At 37.9% G+C, this 20,444-nt stretch overlaps 1 protein-coding gene across 4 annotated transcripts in view; it reads right to left on the reverse strand.

The window, feature by feature from the left end:
- Positions 1-1,161: 1,161 nt before the first annotated feature.
- Positions 1,162-20,444, reverse strand: part of LOC121962165 (phosphatidylinositol-binding clathrin assembly protein) — a 102,601-nt gene continuing 83,318 nt past the window's right edge. For 3 of the 4 annotated variants that reach the window (XM_088073766.1, XM_088073768.1, XM_088073765.1), the window contains 7 exons: positions 19,960-20,100; positions 18,757-18,787; positions 18,129-18,261; positions 16,069-16,092; positions 9,539-9,595; positions 8,579-8,695; positions 1,162-7,676 (listed from right to left, as the gene is read on the reverse strand). In XM_088073766.1, coding sequence (XP_087929892.1) covers positions 7,662-7,676; positions 8,579-8,695; positions 9,539-9,595; positions 16,069-16,092; positions 18,129-18,261; positions 18,757-18,787; positions 19,960-20,100 — 518 coding nt within the window. In that variant the 3' untranslated portion in view covers positions 1,162-7,661. The remainder of the gene's footprint in view (positions 7,677-8,578; positions 8,696-9,538; positions 9,596-16,068; positions 16,093-18,128; positions 18,262-18,756; positions 18,788-19,959; positions 20,101-20,444) is intronic. The other variant, XM_042512372.2, reaches the window with a different exon arrangement.

A 20,444-nucleotide genomic window follows, 5' to 3' on the forward strand; every position in this document is an offset into this window, starting at 1 on the left:
GAAAACTACAAAAACTCAGCTTTTAAAACATCTCTCTGCTACATGTTAAACTCCATTACTAATAAACTGATAGAGAGAGGAATAAGTCAGAGCAAGTTTGGAAAAACACACAACAGCTGATTTTAACAACAAAAAGTGCGGATTTTGATAACATCTCAACATATATGTAGACCTATTTTATAACAAAAATGTCTTTTAGGGTCATAAAAACTTGACAGCAATAGTGAAAAATAAGATATTATAACAATTTTGAATACTAAGTTTCACTGAATGTTATTACAAAGAAAAGTATTAGTAGTAAAACAATAAATACACTGTATTTCAAAGTAAAAGGAATATTAATAGACAATTGTAGAAACAGGCTTTTAAGGTTTTTTGTTGTTGAGGGTTAGATTAATCAGTGTAGATCAGGAATTTGCATAATTCAATTAAGGACATAACCTTTGCCAAAATCTGTGAACTTTGTGCATTTATGGACTTTTTTATACCTTTAAAAATAGAGTTTACAAAGCGCTTTGACAAATAAGGCAAAGCAGAAGCAGGAAGGGTTTCATGCAGAAAACGATAATGCCGAACTAAGGCCAGATGAAATTTAAAGTTGAATTAAACAAGATAGAAAAACTTCAAAGTAACCAAACAATCCAATTCAAAGAATATTAGCAGTAAATACAGAAATAATAGTACTTATAATAAAATTAAACACCATCGAGACAGAATTTAAAAAATTACAAAACAAACTAAAGTAGACTGAGTAAAATAGACTCTCCTCCTTCAATAACTACGATATAGAACATCGAGACAACTGGTTCTTGCAGGTAGATTTTAGTTGAATGTGAATCATTTTTCTGCGATAAACGGTTAAAAAATGCCAACTACAGTAAAATTTGAAACTAATTCTAAAGTAAGATATAAATATAATAAAATACATATTGGATATGATAAAACATGGATTGAGACCTCACTAAAAAAGAGGCAAAATTAAGAAAACATACTTTTAGGCCCTTGGGCGCAGCAATTAAAAACCAGAAGATGCCACTGTTTGACATTTCAAGGCTTTGAATTTGTATCACCTAAGACTTACAGGTATGTTTTAAAGGTTTGTAGACTTTTTTGGCAGTTTGAATCGAGGCTAAGCATGTGTCAATAAAGACAGACGATGGCTTAGGAATGGAAAATGACTTTTAATTTCTTCCAAAAAAAGAGAGAGAGAAAACAGATCCCTAGAATAAACAAATATACTGCTGTAAAATAAAAGCCTGTGATTTTTTTTTTGTCAACTGTAACATTTGTTTGCCTTTCCATGCTTGATACAATCCATATATTTCTGCTTTAAATAAATAGAAAAAAATGTACAAAGAGATGGGGGGAGGAGACAGAGAAGAGGAGAGAGAGAGACAGATTAAAAGGTGTACTCTGCTCAAAAAGACATTTGGCATCATTGAGAATTCATGGCTGATCCTGATGTACAGGGAGGTCTGCAGCCCTCGAAATCTGCATCGTCTGTCTGTTTAGCCCGTCCCCACTGAGGAGTAATCATACTTATATACTGCTGTAATAACGCTAATATCTTTCACGTTCAGAAAAATAAAGAGTAAATGAAAAATAATGCAGTTGCGGGTTATGAGAGTATGTGTTTAAGCTCTGTGTTGTGAGTGTGTGCATTTCTTTATATACAGAATAGTGAGGCAGCAATCCGAGGGTTCTTACCAAAAAACACAGATGTAGAAAAAACAGAACGTGCACAAGAGATCTTTGATTCAACAAACCAACTCACTGACAAAATGAGGAAATTTATCTGTTATTAAACAGCCTCTCTCTTTGTTTCTTTCATTTTGTGGGGTTTTTTTGAATTTCTCTGCCAACGCGCTCGGCGGCCCGCAGATGGCGCCACAGCAGTGGAGAATCCAAAAAGGACAAATCTGTGCTGCAAGTAACAAATGTGACATCTTTGGGAGAAGTAACACAAAAAAAAAAAGTTTGGCGCTCCGTTTTTGCTACAGTGGCTCGACGACAGTACAAACATCTGTCAGAATCAGTCCCTGTCATGGACAGCAAATGTCAAGGAAAGTGTGATCCATCTCGCCCCTTTCACCTTGTCCGGGGGGCGCCTGACAAGACGACTCAAAAACGGGGGAGACAACAAGAGGAGAGAATTTATCTTCATCATCACCATCACTGTCATGCTTTTTGGAAAAAAGGACAACAAACAACGATACAACCATGCACTCACCGACCCCAGAAAGAGAGAGAGATGGTCAGAGAGGAGTCTGCTCCCTGAATGTTTGATACACTTGGCCTTAGCAGAGAACAGACATTTTAATATGACATCAACGTTTATCCGAGTATCCTTCTCCACCTAGATTCATGCTACAACAATGCAGAGAGGTGGTAGCAGCTTTTAAAGTTGAAAGGTCTGTTCCCAAACAGACCAGGTTGGTAGCAAAAAACACAAAAACAAAAACAGTGGGTTCCTGGGGAATCTCCCAGCTGTAAGTGTGAGAAAGTGTCTGAATTTGAGGAAGGGAGTTGCCGAAAAAAGAGCCTGCATGCTCGGCCGAACTCCTCCCTGGATAAATACCGTAACAAAATGACCTCCATGATAAAGCTGTGATAATTACTGGCAGTTACATCAACGCTAGGGAGACGAGCCAGCAACATTTTACGAGACTCAGAAACCACAGTACGCTCTCTGAATCCCACGAAATTTGACCATTTTGAAACCACTTTGAGACACACAGACAAAGACAATCTCATCGCAACAGGCAGGAGCGGAAACCATGCAGAGAACGTTTTAGAAAACGGAAAGAAAAGCTCACCAAGAAGAACACAAAATGTCGATTTAGCTTGAAAGAAAAAAGCTGAAAAAGTTGGGTCAAACAGCTATTTCGGGTAAATTAGCAATAACAAACAAAACACCCTCGTACTGTCCTTCACACCATAGCTGACACATTTCATATTCCGAGGACGTAACTACAAAACATCAGGAATCATCAGCTCTGCATTTGGACCTGATATGATTCATTGTATTTAAGATCCAGGGTGATCTGATTCTGGATCAGTGCCACGGCCGGTAACGGCTTCTCCTTCTGAAGTGCCTATTCATCACCGCCAGATTAGAGACAGTGAGACAGCTGTCCCAGAAAAATAAGAGCTGTGATTAGAACTCATTTTTGGTGCCAAAGCGGGACCATTAAGAAAATAGTTTAATGAGAGTTGAGGTTGGAAGCCAAAAGCAATTGGTACCTGGATTTTTGAGGGTGGAAACCACAAGGTGGTTGATAAAAGTTCAGTTTTAGGAGAAGAAAGCAACCTTTTGGACCCAAAAAACCAAAGAAAACCACCATGTTTTTTGCTATCAAGGCTTGGAACTGAATGTTTATTCAATTGCCCAAAACTGTAAAGTCTGACAAGTTGATTTTACTTTTTTAAAAAAAAAATCTAGATTACCTTGAAAAATATGAGTTAATATAACTATTACTCTTAATTCATGTTTACTTTTTATCTTATTATTAACTTTAAGTTTAATTAAATCTATTTTTCTAAGTTTAATCCACTTCAGTAAACCAAGTTAACTGTGCTATATATCTGTGTTATACTAATTAATTATATTTGTATATTCTTAAACACGTTAACAAAACAGAACCAACAGATCTCCTAACTTCATTACTGGCATTGATGATCAAGTTAAGTCAGACTGACTTGGTTTGCTGAAGTTGCTAACACTTAGAACAAACAGGGTAATTTCACTTGTCACTTTTAAGTTGCAACAACTTCACAAAATTAAGTAAATAGAGCTATATTGGACCAATTGGATATAAAGTAAATGTAAATTAACACTTATAGTTATATTTACTTTCCTTTTTTCAATGCAATCTGTTTCTGAGATTATTTTAGTTTAAATCAACTTGTCCAATTTTACAGAATAATTGCCATATATTCGCCATTGAATAAATGTTTTAGGTCCCCCTGACAGACAGCTGGTTGACTCAAAGTGGCTAGTTTAAGCAGACAAACTTTTAAAAATAAATCAACTAGTTAAGCTTTAGCTGCATTTCCAAACTTGCCAACAAAATCTCCCATTTTCCCAAAAGACCTGGATATCCAAGCATCTAATTGGGTTCAACAGTCCAATCAGAGACAGTTTGTAGGCTGTTGACATCGTAACGAGAGGCGGAGATGGCCGATGTTGTTGCGACAGGAAAAACTAAAAAAAATTATGAGGACCTTTATCTACCCAGACACTGGAGCAGCAAGAAGAAAAAGAGCGCACTTATAGCTAGAGAAAAGCGAACCACAAAGCCTGAGAGCCTCCGAAAGTTTTTGTCTACAGCTAAAAGACAGAGACACCAAGAGAGATAATAGAGCTATAGTAACTAGACACTGGCAGAGGTGAGGACAAGGTGGCAAACCTACTGCAGGAGGTCTTCTATAGGGAGAATACTATGAAGAGAGGCTAAGCTAACACAAGACTGCGACAAGAAGCGTCTAAGAGCAATATCTATCCAACAGTGACAGTGATGGGTGGGAGCAGACGATCTAGACAGAAACTGGTTATTACTATAATTTTTTTTTTTTTTTTTTTACATATCTACACATACCAAACAGTGACTAAGCAGGCTAAAAAAGCATTCTAGAGATAGACCAACTAGACAGAGTTGAGAGACTGAAGTGAGATTTTGGAGATTTGAACTATCACTGGGATGTAGACACTGGACTGGGAGGGGATGGGACTACAAAAATTTTCAAGTTCATTGTTAGAATGGCAGGAAAAACAATTTTTAGTCACCTGCCAAAGTGGCTGGTGAATTAGACAAACTTTTAAAACCGCAAACGATTTCTATAAACTTCAAATCTCTTTCTCAACTTTTTTCATACCCGGAGAACTGGCGACAGCTCTACTTTCGGCAGGATAGTCACTTCAGTGCAAAATTTTTGCATGTGCATTTTGCAACAAAATTTTGACTTTACAAGAACAAAACAAAAAAAAGCTCATTTTGTGTCAAACTTGCTGGCTCAAATTTGGCTCAAAGTTTGACACAATTTGACCCTCAGAAATAGCCCTCAATGGAAAACATACACATAATATGTGTAAGCACACGCATGAAAACACACTAAAAAATGCATTATACCAACAGTCGAACTCATGGTGACGGATGCTTTGGCTGAGGAATGACCTCTTACGCGAGACAAATTTGATCCCCAAAATTTCCTGGAGCCACGGAGGGAGGGTGATGCCAAAAGTTCAGTGTCGTTTTGGCTCTCGGTGCAGACCGAGTCACACTTAAAGCCACTCGCTTTGATTCAGTGCAATTTAAAGTGAATTCAACTTAATTCAGTAACATTTCATCACTCACTCAGTGCTGCTGTCATCAATCACTGGCACATAGTGTTGATCTGCCAATAAGGTGTACCTAATAAAAAAAAGCTCTCATTTAAGAAACCTTTCACATCTGCATCTGGTTGGTGAGCCGATGAGGACAGGAAAAAACAGATACACACAGGTCAACCAGGTGCTAACAGGCGGCTAGTTATGCTAATAAAAAAATCTGCAGTCGCTTTTGCATAACGAAAATACGAGTGTGTTCGTTTCTGTTTTACTCTCTCTACTGAGAGTACTGGCAGCCAAAAATGCTTCAAGATAAATGTGTCTGGCTAAAAAAACAAAAGTGGATTTGCTAGCAACAACTTAGTAAATATGCACAACTTTTTCAAGTTCAACTTTTGTGAACTTTGACTCACAAATTATTGCCATCAAACAAAGACCAAGTCGTCTTAGGGGAACGAAAAGCCCACAATGGAGGAATCTATTATAGCTTATTAGCTCTGTTGCATCATTCAGTTTTATTCAGTCTTCTCTGTTGGAGAATAAACTGCCCCATATAAGCAGAATTTTTGTGTATATTTTTTAATAAACAGTGTGGACTTACTGTCCCAATTAGCAAGCGAGCTAACAAAGTTGTTAACCGACAGTTTGACCTAGCTAGCTAGCACAGAGGACTAGCTACCTCAGAAAGCCCTTTCCCCTTTCCCCTTGTTAGCTAGCTGCAGAGAACTAGCAAGCTAGTCCAAGGAGCATTTTCACCTCAAAGGTTTAAATTGACAGTTGCAACTAACTAGCTTGCTCAGAGAACTAGCTAACTAGCTACGACAACCGTTCCCCCTTGAAGTTGTTATCTGACAGTTTGAATTAGCTAGCTAGCTCAGAGAGCCAAGTTACCTGAAAGTTTGAATTAGCTAGTTAGCTGAGAGCTTTTTCCCCTCCAAGCTGTTAACAGTCTGAATTACCTTGCTAGCTTCTAAGCTAGCATCTAAGCTATGTTTGTTGATGTTATGCATCATCAGATTGTGCATAACATGAACAAACAAGGTTTAGAAGCAAGCTCAGAGGCTTTTTCCCCCTCGCTTATAGGACAATTATTTTAAAAAATGATGTCAGAATATGTGTCGGGGGCCAAGGTAAACAACACATTGCAGAGAAGACGGAAAGAACTGGCTGGCACTAGCTTTTTCCTAACTGGCTCGAGTGTTAGCAGTTAACTGGCCAGCAGTGGTAGTTAACCAATTAGCTCTGCGAGTATGACTGTATCTCTATACCTTTAAAACCACAAGTTTATCAATAATGCAGTTATGAATTTTGTTGCACCACTTTCTGGTGTCACCAAGCTTTAAGATTTTTGGTTCACAGAAAAATCTAGCTGACAATGCACCACGCCAGCATGTCGTCGCACTGCTAATCCCTGTCTCTCTGTGTATATCTGTCGCTTTAGGAGAAGAAAACAATGCAATATGAGTGACAAAGACTTAAGCTTAAAAACCCATAGCAACAAACGCTCAACTACTATTAACAAATGGTTCAACAAAATTGCTGTACAAGCCCCGATAACATTCAGGAGAGGCTGCAGAAGAAAACAGATTGAAAAATACAAAGATACCCCCAACAGAGAGCATAAAATTACGGGAAACACACTTGAGAAGATTTTCCTCTAAATCTCTCGCTGATTGGACATTTGTGGACACAAACGGCGAACGAAGGGGATGGAGATGAGGTCGGTTGCAAAGGTATTGTCTGAAACAACTGCTTCCCGCACACATACTTCCACACACACTAAACAAACACTTGTCCCCTCCTAAGTGCTCCCAAGTTGCCGTTGCAGGCAGACGATAACCCAGAGAGGACAAAATAGCACCAGTATGAAATAAAGCTAATTCTGCAGCAGAGACTCTCACAGCAGTCAGACGGGTTTGACTGAAAACCAGAGGTAGGGTTTCCTCATCCCCCTCTTCTCTACGCCTCCATCTTTCCTCACTTCATTCTCTCTCATCCTGATTCCCTCTCCTGAAGCATCACTCCATCCATTTAAAACACAAATTAGACAGTAGAACAGAAAGAAGCCACACACACGCATACACACACACACACACTTGCAAGAAGTTGTTTCAGACAACAACCGTCCTCTCCACTACATCCCTCCATCCTCTGTTCGGTCATCTTCTCCTCTTTCCACCTTGTTTTTTGGTGTTGGTTGGTTATCTTGTCGTCTGTCTGTCTCTTAGTCGTTTTAGCATGATCAAATCATTCCTCCGTCCATCTGATCGTTCCTCTTGTGTGTTTTCTTCTGCTGTTTGTCGCTTTTGGCACTCTGCTTCCTCCCCTGACTGGATTACATAAACTGCATCTGAACAGACAGAAAATGGTAAGAAAAAATAGAAACTGTTTCTTTGGATCATTAACTAATGCACTGAAAACAACTTACACTAAGAAAGAATTTCTCAGCAGGAATTTAGAAATACTAAAACAGTTTAGTGAAACATCTTTAAGAGATACACAGTAATACAGTGCAATACTAATACAATTTGCACTCATAGGCTATTTTCTGCATCTGTTTGTTATATTTTTCAGTGTCTATCTACCTACCTACAAAATGCTATTTATATCTGTAAACATTAACGACTATGGCTTTTAATGCTGCCCTTTTTAAATTAAATATAACATTTAAATGGAATCCTATTATTAACAGTGTAAGTCCATGAGAAAAAGAAATGTACTCTTGGGACAAGAAAGATATGCATGAGTTTTGCACTGGTCACAACCCATAAACATGCAACAGGTCATTCAGGGGTCATAAGTAAGGTTGCAAAAGTCCGGAAATAATCAAGAAGAAACTTTCCATGGAAATAACAGGAATAAAATTAAAATATATATGATCGATATATGGTCATGTGACCACATAAATAAATAAACAAACACTGATTATGCATAACATGACATATCACAAAAAACAATAAAAACTGCTGAACTGCATTATAAGTTGCAATATGGAATGAAATGTCTCAATAAAGTAAAATAAGTCTGTACATTGTCTTACATTTATGACTGTTTAATTTATGTCAAATTTGTGCTATGTCACACTGCACTGATTAAAAAAAGAAGGTCCTGTTATGGTCATGTTGTTGCATAATTTATCAATTTTGACCTTATAAGAAATATAACATTTTTACTGACTTTTCCTTCAATATTATGCAGTTGTAACTTCATAAGTTAGCTCATATAAGAACACAAATGTGTCAAATTACTGACCTGGGCTCCGGGCATGGGCGCAAAGGGATTGGTGGGTCTGAGAACAGGCTGGTTGTACATCATTGGCTGAGGAGCCATCACTGGTACCCCGCCCATCTGACCCATCTGGGGAGGGACCTGGAGAGAGAAGCAGGGTTAAATGAGATAAAGATGGGACATAAAAAGATAATGCTGTAAAGAAAGAAAAAAACGGCAACAATTTTGATAATCATTGAATTCTTTGAATCATTTATGAAGCCAAAAAAAAAACAAGAGAACCCAACACAATTACAATAAACTTGATTATTTCTAACACAATATATACATAGACTGATTTCTCTTAAAAGACTACCCTTCGTATATATTTTTAAAGATATTGATTTTAATATGCGTTAGACGACTGTTGAAAATTTAAATATGGCAAAACTAATAGATTATTTAGAAATTTTAGTTTTAATCCACTTGTTTAGCAGTTTAAAAGGTGTCTTGCAATTTTTCTTAAATGCCTAACCTGCTTTTATATTTTCAAAGATATTGATTTTAAAACCTGCTAGAGTACTATTAAAAATGTAAAAAAAAATATATAAATTGGCAATAACTATTACATTATTTAATTCTAATTTTTTTTTTTTTTTTTTTTGAGAAATTTCAGTTTTAAACCAATTATTCAGCAGTTTAACAGGTGTGTTATGATCTGTCTTAAAAGACTTTTAAGGATTTAAAAGGATTTTAAAATGCACTTTACTAAGTTTTGTTGTTATGTTTCTTTCTTTTCTCTACATGTTATTTATTTGTTGTGCAATCAAAGTTATTTTATATTATGAAATATATGTTCTACAATTTTTATTATGAAAATATGTGGAAAAGATACTCGATGTAAATTAATGTCTTCAATAAAGGTGAAGTTACCAAAAAAAATTGTGAGTTATGAGTAAGATACTGAACAATTTGGGGTTTTTTTGTGCCTTCGTGCATACTCACCATTCCATACACAGGCACTTGCGGTGTGGTCATGGGAAAAGCCATGGGAGCTGGAGCCTGGAAGAAAAGCAAAAAGCAGGAGCAACTTAAAGCAGGTGAAAATAGCAGAGCTGGCAGAAAAACACACCTGGGTCATACATTGTATGCACATGTGGAAAACCACTGGGGTTACTATACCGTAAAGGACTTTAAAAAAGGCTTTAGCGTTTTTTGGCTCTGAGAAACATTTCATGTCTCCATTAGACAGGTCTGATATGATAAATAAAACGTGTAACGTATGTGCAAGGAGAATAATGCTGATAAAGTGTGCACATTAGGAGCGCAACAGCACAGCATGCAGCAGCGGTGCTTAGTGGAATCCCACTGGGAGCAATCATTACCACAGCTTTAAAAGGGGGTGGCTCAATAGGACAGCGTTTAGCCCTGCCCTCCTTACTTCGCAAATCAAATCCACTACGGCTGAATGGGCCTCAAATTCAACGTGACGGACAATTTGTGGCCGTCGTTTACAACCTACGCACATCCTCATCAAACAAAGCCGCCGATTTCTGCTCGACAAATTGGTAATTTATGGGAGTGAGCGTCTGAGGTGCATTACAGTGTCCTATCAGCGAATGCACCGGAGGAAAATCTGTTTGGAAGATTAGAAGTGAAGATGCAGTGCAGGGTGCCTCTTGCACTTCAATCTATAACACATAGAGGAGAATACATATTTTAAAAAATGTTAGATGAGATTTGTATTGCCTGCAATAATTTCACCAGAGTACACATCACAGAGGCAGGCTGACAACTTCTGTAAAATATAACAAATCAGGATCTGCATCTCTTAGTTAGATCTGGAAATACCTGCAAGCGTTTGCAGATGGTTCAGGATACCAGCATGACTTTTTCCCCCCAATCACACGTAATTGTACAGTGTTTTCTGCAGTCTGAGGTTTGCTCTGCTGCAGGTCATCCCGCTCACCTGGAAGTCGCTCCCACTGTCTTCAAAAACCCATTAAAACACAGCTTGCAGAAACACACTGCTGCCTTCAAAAACCCAATCAATCACTGTAAATGAGGCAACTGAGGCATTTTTCCCTCACATGACTTTATAACGCCTCAATCATTGCAGAGATATTAAAAGCACTTCTACTCTGCCACCGTTGAAAGTCTTTGCCGAACATTGTGCACATAAATGAAAAAAAACCTTATAATTTCCATTAAACACAGTAATTAGCTGTGCAAAATCATATATTGCCTTTGCAGTCTACGGTAAAATGATGGATTACATTAATCAAGGCAATACAATGGTGCTTTTATTCTTTTTATGTGGGAAATAAAACTACACTAGCATTGTCCTTTAATTGCTACTTATTAGATGCTTTAAACAAATAGAGTGTTATGCTAGTTGATCTATAAAAAGAGTTCAGTCTTAAAGATTGAAAAAGAAAAATGTTTTCAATGTTTCAAAAAACTCTAAAACTAGATTTTCGCCTTTTAGCACAAAATGTTGTCCTTACATACAGAGAAGGGATGTTCCTAATGACTTATTTCCTGATGTTTGCACAGAAGTTTAAAAATTCACTACTTGACTAGTCTGAAAGTCAGATAACACTAAAGAAAAACATTAAAAATTGAGCTCAATTTAAACTAAAAAGGTTAAATATTGACAAAACAATTATTGCATATATTCTATGAACTATGTGAAATTGTTAATCACTTTTTTCAGTGACCAAATAGTATTTTTAACTACTGCTGAAATGTGTTGCACTTTGCACCATGCATTATGAACACTACATATATCCTACAAAAAAATGCAACTCACTAAATCTATGTTAACAAATAACATTAACTGAAAAACAATATTCTTTGGGGAAAATTTGAGAAAACACATCTTATTATTAAATAGCACTGTCACTGAGTGTACTCAATTGCATAGAAGCCCATCCTATAATGTAAAAAAATCAAAAATCAGTAATCAGAATATGTATTAATACAGTATTTAAATGTGTACATTAATAAAAAAATTGTTTTAATATTAAGTTTAACAGACTAGTATTACTGAAGGCAACTAACAAGGGTAGCAATGTTTAATTGACTAGTTGACTAACTGCACGCATCACAGAGCACAAAACCTCACAATAGCACGTTTCAATGCATATCAAATATAGAGATCACAGAATCAAAGAAACGTGTGTCTGCAAGAAGTATCTAAACTTTGGTCGATACAGAGCAGAAAATGTAAACTGAGGCTGTAAAGAGCAGTCAGGCTGCAGGGTCAAACTTCAGCACTTTAAGGCTACATTTTTTACATATAAGCATCATTAAAAGTACGCCAAATTAGCAGTTAGAAGTTCCTGTTTGCAATGTACCCAAGGAGGTACAGACAACTATCTCTGGATTGCTGATACTGAAGAAAACTTAGAAATATGGAAATTTTCACGCAGGAGCTATAAAGAGCGTCTTTTGTTCGAAGATTTCTAAGCAGGTTTATCCCCCTTGATTCTGTGTAAGTCACACTTAATCTAAAAAAAATGTTTATTGTATTGTGTGCACATTTGGTTGAGTTACTATTTTTGTGACAGTTTTTCCATTGAGACTACGCTTCACGTAGTATTTTTGTCTCTCCCTCTGTGCCTTCTTCATCTTTATTTACAGTCATGCAAGTTTTTAAACGTTCTTCAGGTTTTCAGAGTCTGACTTCTGATACTTAAATTTCCATTTTTTAAAGGACATTTTTAGGTAATGACCATTTTATTTAACCATATGCAATGCTGTGATGCCATGATAAACATACACTATGATATTTAGCCTAATTTGATTCAGATTTTGGGGTGCTATGTGACATTTTAAAGCCAAAATCAGGTGTAGAGCATATTGGTTAAGGAATTTTGAATCCCAGCTAATCCTCAATGGTACTTTAAAAGGGAAGATTGTTGGCAATTCTCTGTTAAAACATCTAAAACAAGAGGTTTCTAGTCGGGTCAGGCGAACTAGTGAACTGATCTCAGGAGACAATCAATGTGATTGATCCAGCATCCCCTTTTAATTCCTGCCTCCAGGGAGCAGGCTGTGAAAGTTGATCATAACCATTGATCTATCTGATCTCTTCCAGCAGCGGAGCTGGCCAGCAGCCAGTCAGGTAAGAAAAAGAATCCAATTCAAGCCAAAAGACTTGAATTTTATCAGTTAGAAACGTTTATTGCTCACTTAGTAATGCACTAGTGGTTCAGGAGGCTTTTACGTCAGGGATTCAGGCCCGGATCCAAGCACACTGACCCCAAGGGCGTAGGTTTCTTTCCACATTTGAGGGGGCACACGTTAAGCATGTGGTTTGGGGATCCTCCTCAAGGGAAATTTTGAGCGTCAGATACTTAATTTTCTTGCATTCTGGTGGATTTTTCCACTTTTCTGCATCAATTTATGGTGGATATGTCATTGCACTTCCCACTTCAACCGTGCATAGTTGCTACATTGTCTTTTTGATTTACTGCAGATAGCAAGAAATGCAATTGAGGTTGTGTTGTTGTGTCTAAGAGTCGTGTTATAGCAGTTTGTGAAATTTGTCTGATGCTTTCATGTTTTTACTAAAATGCATGTGTTCTATTATTGATATTAAGGGGGAAATGTTTCCTGCAGCCCCCCAAAAATCTATATATATGCTCGAAGTCCAGTTGCTGGAATAGTTTGGACACTGTGAACCGTACCCGAGGATGGTTTCTCAATTTGATGTGTGGTTAATGTGCACTCAGGTACGAGTGCATCAGGTGTGAAACCAAAACATGAAAGTGGACTGCTATTTAACGAGAGTAGCAGTGAGTGGACTTGCAAAGGCATTTCTAAAATCTGTGTCTGCATGCATTGTTCTCGTCCTCTGAACTTCACTGTCATGGGTGATAAAGTAGAAAGTCAGGCAAGTGTATTGTTCTTGACAATCTCTCCAAAATAAAAACAGGCATAACGTGAAGTAAGATTTCATCGTATAGGCTTGGGATCTTGCAGTTGGCGCTCTTTTCTACTTACAAAATAACACAAATGCCATGAAGATTATGGTGCAATCATTCTCAAGTATGGTAGTTTCACTGTACCAGCCTCAGAATTATGTCTTAAATTATGTATCTTGAACAGATTTTGATGTTCAATATGAATATTCGACTTTTCATTCCATTTTTTCCATAGACAGTTTGAATGGGATTCAATGGGACGTTCAGGATGACAGTGCTGTTCCTGGCTCTGGGTCTGCAGCTGCCTTAACCAGAGAGCATCATGAGAGCGAAGAGTGCTCACTCTGCAGCTAAATCTGGGGACCAAAGTGTTCACTCATAATTCAAGTTCTTAATTTTCAGGGGGCTGCCCAACACTGTACTAATCAATCGTACCAAATATAAAAACCTTTAGTAATTGAAACCATGATGAGAGATTTCACTGACTTTACATTCATCTGCACCCGAATCACGCTTTTAGTTAGCAAACCATCTGTCTCTGAGTTTGACTGCTCTGTCTGTCTTGTCTAAAACTGACAGGAGGCATCACTTCTTTTTATTTTGTAAGTATGACAAGAAGACGTCTGAGAGAAAAACAGAGCAGGTGAGACGCTGTTTATGCACCACTACACCTTCTCTCTCTGTATTTTTGTCCATCTGTCTTTCAGCCCAGCTGTCGGCCTTCAATGCATCATGCTTTACATTCATCTGTTTGTCTGTTTCTGTCTTCTGATGCTCAGTCTCTCTCCCGCTGTTTCCATCGCTCTGTCTGTCTCTAGCGTGTCTCCGTGCCCTCCTACATGTGTATTCATTTTTCCTCTACGTCTTTAATCCCGACTTCTAGCGACTCGGAGCTGAACTTTTGCTATTCCCTTTGCCGTCTCCCTCTAAAGGCGACTCTCTTCTTTCTATGCTTTCTCTGCAAAGTCAGACTTGTGACCTCACATGACCTGCATGGTTAAAAGTGAAGGCTAAAGAAGTAAAAAGGCTTTGCAGGGATTTCTGGCTGGCATTTTAAGTATCACACAGGCACAGAGCGACGCAACTTTGCCCTTCTGGCGAGAATCTCTGATGTGGGAGTTTGACTTATCATGCATGACACCCTACTTATCTGCCGCCCCGCTACCTGTGATGTCTTATATATTACTGCCACATGCAGCTGTAACTTATTTATCATCTCACAGCTTATGGAGGCTGTGCTTCGTTTTTGAGACGTGTATATTCACAGAAACATTATCTTTTCTTTTTCTGGCACAATAATGAGCAGTGCTATAAATATTTAAAGCTTTATTTGTTCATAGTCAAAGCTGATGCTTTTATTTTTTTTCTCTTGTGATTGCTTGTCTTGCTAAATGTACGTTGAGGGCAGGATTCAGTTCACTGCTGACCAAACAATGTGAGGGCTTTTGTTTTGTGCCATATAGAAGGGTAAAGACATTTGAGTCTGTTTTGCTGAGACAACAATGACTTCAATTTTTTATTCTGCTATTGAATTAATCCCCATAAGGGAATTGTGTTTTTGCTTGTCAGTGAGGGTCAGAGATGAAATAATGAAGTCAAAGAATGTCACCTAAACTAGATGGTTTAGCAGTTTTGCAAGTCCTTGACTTTTTACATAGAATAAAACGCACAACACTAATAGATTGTCTTGAGTGTTTAGTCTGTGGGCACATAGTGCTGGGTTAAAAGGCTTATGGTGTTAAAACCGCCCAAAAAAATAAATTTGAAAAACTCAGCAGCAATGTCTCTTTCCAGAAATGATGGCCGGGTTTCACAAGATAATCCACAGACCTTATTATGAGCAGTTTCATGTAAGAACAATTTTCTTTTTACAAAACTACACCTGTAAACTGTTTCACCACACAGAACAAAGCATCTACTGCACCCAAACAGGTCACGTTTAACCTAAGCGTCCGTGATTTTGCTGCGTAATCCCCACCATCATGACAGCCTACGCCGGAGCGGAGCATAACAGGTGACGCAGAAGGACACCTAAAACGTCATAAGTGGACACAGACAGTCACGGACAGAGCACCATATAATGAGATGGGATGAGAACATGTTGGTATTAAGAAACCCAGTGCAACAGCAAGGGTCACTGACGGAAGATTTAGGCTAAGGATCAACAAGTAATAAATGTTATTAGTATCAATTTACTGTTGTCTTTGGTGGGATTTTTTGACTATAAGAAAAACAGAAAACATCACCAGACTCATCCTGTCAGAAAGATGTTTCAGAGACAAACAAGACTAAACCTGCTCTTACAAAGAAAGCAGTAGAAGAGGAGGAGAAAAGAAGCACCCTGCTGCTATCAGACAGTTTACTTAGCGCTTGTATAACCGGCGCAGATCATTAGCCTGTAGCACAGAGGTGAGGGGGTTATTTGCGGAAATTGCGGCAAGAACAAAATGGAGTTCTTTTAAAAAGAAGTGTCTCCAAAGATCACAAGAAAGAAAGAAAGAGGTGACGGAGAAAAAGATGAAGAGGGAGACAGCGAGAGGAAGGTTGGAAGCACATTATAGGAGTCATTAGGACTTGTCGTACTAAACAGGGATAAGTACTTACATAACTAGTATAGAACATTCCATTCTGCATCAGGACGCAACGGGAAAAAGAGACAAGAGACGGAGAGGAGGACAGATGGAGAGGGACGGGAGATGGAAAGAGGGAGGGTAGAGGATGAGAGAAAGTGACAACGTGAGGGTGGAAGAGAGAATCCGAGAAAACGAGGAGATGATGAAAGAGGGGAGCAAAAAAAAGATGTGATGAGGTAGAGAGCAGGAGAAGGTGAGAGTGGAAGAGTGAGAGAGTTACAAAGAGAAGAAATAGGAAGAGAAAAGATGTGACAGGAAAAGAGGATGAGAGAAGAACAAGGAGAAAGAAAATGGAAAGAAAAGGAGAAGGAGGAGGAGTAAGAGGGAGTGATGGTGAGAAAAAGTAAGACAGAAAGGGAGAATGATCACGAAAAAAAGTGGGATAGTTTAAAAGAAAAGAGAGAAATAAATCACAGTGCAGGCAAAAATGGAAGACCAACAGAAACATGTAAAGGAAATATAAAAAGCGTAAGAGGTCAAAATGCGGACGAGCAAATGTCAAAGGCAGTGCGGCGAAAACAGGACGAGCAGATGACAACGCAAAACCGAGACGCGATAAAACGGGCAAACAGTGGAAGGAAGACGAGTGCATGACGGTGCAAAACAAAAGGAAAGAAATGCATGAAGAGGACGAGTGGGACAGGAAGGAGAGATGAGGAGGAATGACAGCCAGGGTGAAGGGAGGAAAGAAGGAAGGACCAACAGGAGAGAGAGCAAATAAAAAAAAGATATTGGGGAGAAAAGGGAGAAAGAGAGGAAGCGGAGGGTTAGTGACAGTTTGTCCTCGTCAGCCAGAAACTGCTGTCCAGAGATCAGGAGGACAATCAGGAGATGCCAAGATCAGCACACACACATACAACCACACACACACACACACACACACACACACACACACACACAGCGTGCACAGGCAGCTATATACTGTATCAAGTCAAAACGCTCACATACACCCATGTTACCGTCAATACAAAATATGCAGTCACATGCAAGTCCAGCTTTTAGTGTTGGCAACAATTTTAGGGTTAATATTTTATTAGCAAGGTGTCTGCAAGTCACATTCGGATACATGTAACATTTTTCATATGTTTTTTTTAAAGATCCAAACTAAATACTTATATATATATATATATATATATATATATTATAAGTTTATTTTGGGAACATGCTTACTGTTTTAAGAGTTTTAGATGACAAACCGTTTCCCCCATTGTCAAGTCTATATGCTAAGCTAAGCTAGCCAGCTGCTCGCTGTAGACAAGAAATAGTCATCTTGTCCAACTCTTGCTAAGAATGTAAATTAGAATATTCCCCAAAATTATTTTTAAAAAGCACCTCAAACACCTTTAAAAATTAACTGAACTCTTCATTTAAAAGAGCCAGAATCCAGCCCATTAACACATTTTGAGACGTTTCCATGAGTTACAGACACCTTGACGGATCCTCATTAAGAATAATTCTTTTCTATTACAACTTGGGTGTTATTTTCAGAGTTTTAGCCATCACCTCTGAGATCTTTGTAAAGTCACGTGGGAAGAAATATGCATTAAGACAAATGAGCCCACAGATTTTCCAGAATCAGTTACTTAAGGAAAACTGAAAGTGGGCACACCAAAATCTTTGGTTTCCATACTTCAGTGAACAGGAATATTTTTGGGTCAAAGTTGCACCAGAGGGCCAGCATGTGAACTGTGACTGACGTTCACAACTAACAACATGGGTAATCATTAATTTTCACTTTCAAATAAGTTTCCGAATAGCTTAATCCTGTCTTGCTGTCTAAGCGCTCCTGTTTCTTGAGCTGCCAAATTCCTTTATTACTATTGTTGCCTTTATTACCAGATTTAAGCGACTGACATGGTTAATTCAATGTTATTATCACTGACATAAAAGATGGCCTAAACTGAAAAAGTAAGATCCAAGTTATGATAAACTGGAATCATCCTTTAAAACGTTTTTCGGGACTTCTGGCTGCTGGATGGATCCTCAAACTCAACATCTCAGACTACTCGGTGTGTGTTTCCATTTCCTTACCACATGTTGTACAGGCATGGGCTGTGGGGCCATGGGCGCGGGGCCCCACTGTGTGGTCGACATGGTCTTATTCTGCCAATTCTGGCCTCCTGTAAGCTTCTTCTCTCCAGGCTGGTTCCACTGCATCTCTGGCCTGAAGACAGACGAGAAGAGCAACAAAACACTTTTTTTTTTGCATTTTCACTCAATTGACCTGAGGCCAATCTATCAAACACTAAAATCATGTTTTGGAAGAAAGGACATGCAGTAGATTTGCTCTATTTACTTGTTCTTTCTTTTTACTTTCTCTTATTTTTTATTGTCCCCCGAGAGGAGCATCATGAATTTTAAAGACCAACAATGCTGCAAGTACAGCAGAAACGTGAATGGGAATCTGTGTGCAGCAATCTCTTGACTTCAACACTCTGCAGAACCCCCAGCCTACGCAGTTTAGTTGAATACTTCATGATATATTACATTTTGACTTTAAGCAGTAAAAGTTATATTTTGGCTAGCTGTAGGTAGGAATGCTGGCAACAGTCAAGGTAAGTATAACAGGGAGGTGTATTTATTTTGTCGATGGATAAATCCTTCAGCCCAGACTATAAGCACAACATTGTAAAGTATCATCACAACTCAAGACACTTACTTCTTGGCAGGGGTCCCACCAAACTGCAGATCTGAGGAGGAATAAAGCACAGAGAAACTGAATGATCACAGTTAAAAGATGGTACATGAAAGATGGGGATGCAGGTATTTCTGCTCTAGATACTCTGATTTCTGAGTTTTTATTGAGATCAGTTAACTGAATTGACATCATTTTTTTATGCTGTGTTTAGAAGACTTTTACAAGTATTTAAACCTTTGAACCTTGAACAAATTTGGTTTGAGTTCTTTTAATAAAATAAAACGAGGGGAAAAGGGCAATGAGCAAATTGGTTTGAAATGTTAAAAAAAAAAAAAAAAATTCGGGGGAAAAATGTCCTGGAAACTATTATTACTATTATATTATTATTGTTATTATTATCATAATAATTATTATATAATTATTAATGAAATATATAAATGTATTTTACAGAATCATTAATATTTTTAAGCACTTTTTTCAGGTCATTTCCATGTTTGCTTTTTTCTTTGTTTTTGCTCATTTTCAAGCAATTTATTTTGAAGCTTTACTAATTTCCTGCTAATTTTTGGGTCACTTCTCAAATTTCTCATTGCCTTATTCCCATGTTTTTTGTGTTGCTTTTTTTTTTTTCAAGAAATCACACAAACTTGTTCAGTTTTCAAAGGGTTAAACTAGGTTGAGTATGCAGTAGAAATATTTTTGAAATTTAAAAATATCGTAATTATATAGTTATATAGCAGTTTTTCTGCAGGTCATGTTTTTTTTAACTTAACTTACTTTTTGTGTGTGTGTGTGTGTGTTTGTTTGCTTGTTTTGTGGTCATTTTCAAGCTAATTTTCTTCAATTTTTCATTAATTTCTTGCAAATTTGGGGTGTTTTTCCTTTGAAATTACTCATTGCCTTCATCCCCTGTTTTAGAAAGAGATCAAGCCAGTCTGCTCAGGTTTTTGAAGGATTAAATGAAAGGGAGGTGTAACATTCTGCAAATTTTGACATTAAAAGGGGAAAGTGCTGCCATGTGAAAGCAAAAGGTCTTTTGTGTGTGTCTTTACATAACAGTCTACATCCTTTCATCTACACTCAATCAACATGAGTAATGTGTGTATGAATTCACTCAAGGCCAGGCACTGCAAGTGTAATTACATAAATATTAAAGTGTTTGTTTTTTTAAATCCCCCTTGTTGACACTCTCAGCTCAGCGTGCACATGCATCTTGACACTCACTGCCCACGAGGTTGGCCAGAGACGAGTCGAGGTCGTTGGCTAGCAGCTTTCCTCCATGATGGATGGCCATTTGAGGAGGAGGAAGAGGTGCAGTGTGTGTGGGCATCGTAGGCTTCAACAGGTCTCCTAGAGCATCAAAACCTGCAGGAGAGATGGACTCATACATGTTAATAAGATGGAAAAAAACACTATTTTTGATAATACAGGCAGGAAATAACATTATACAGACAGGATGAACACACAGAGAGTTAGTAAAACATATAGACACATGGAAATACAGAAGAGCAATCAAGCAGTTACGTATCAGATTATCTGTTAAACCAAACATTGATTTCCGAATCATAGCTTAGCAACCATATCAAGGCAAGGCAGACCTGTCAAGTGTGAAATTTCTTGGCATTTAAAGAGTTTGAAGGTTTCTTTTTTTGCCTTTCAAAATCTAAAAAACACAACAGAAAAGATCCAGACATACAAAACCAATATCT

This window comes from Plectropomus leopardus, chromosome 23 (genome assembly GCF_026936395.1).
Source record: "Plectropomus leopardus strain MGB_pleo_1.0 chromosome 23, ASM2693639v1, whole genome shotgun sequence".
In the NCBI taxonomy this organism is placed as follows: Eukaryota; Metazoa; Chordata; class Actinopteri; order Perciformes; family Serranidae; genus Plectropomus; species Plectropomus leopardus.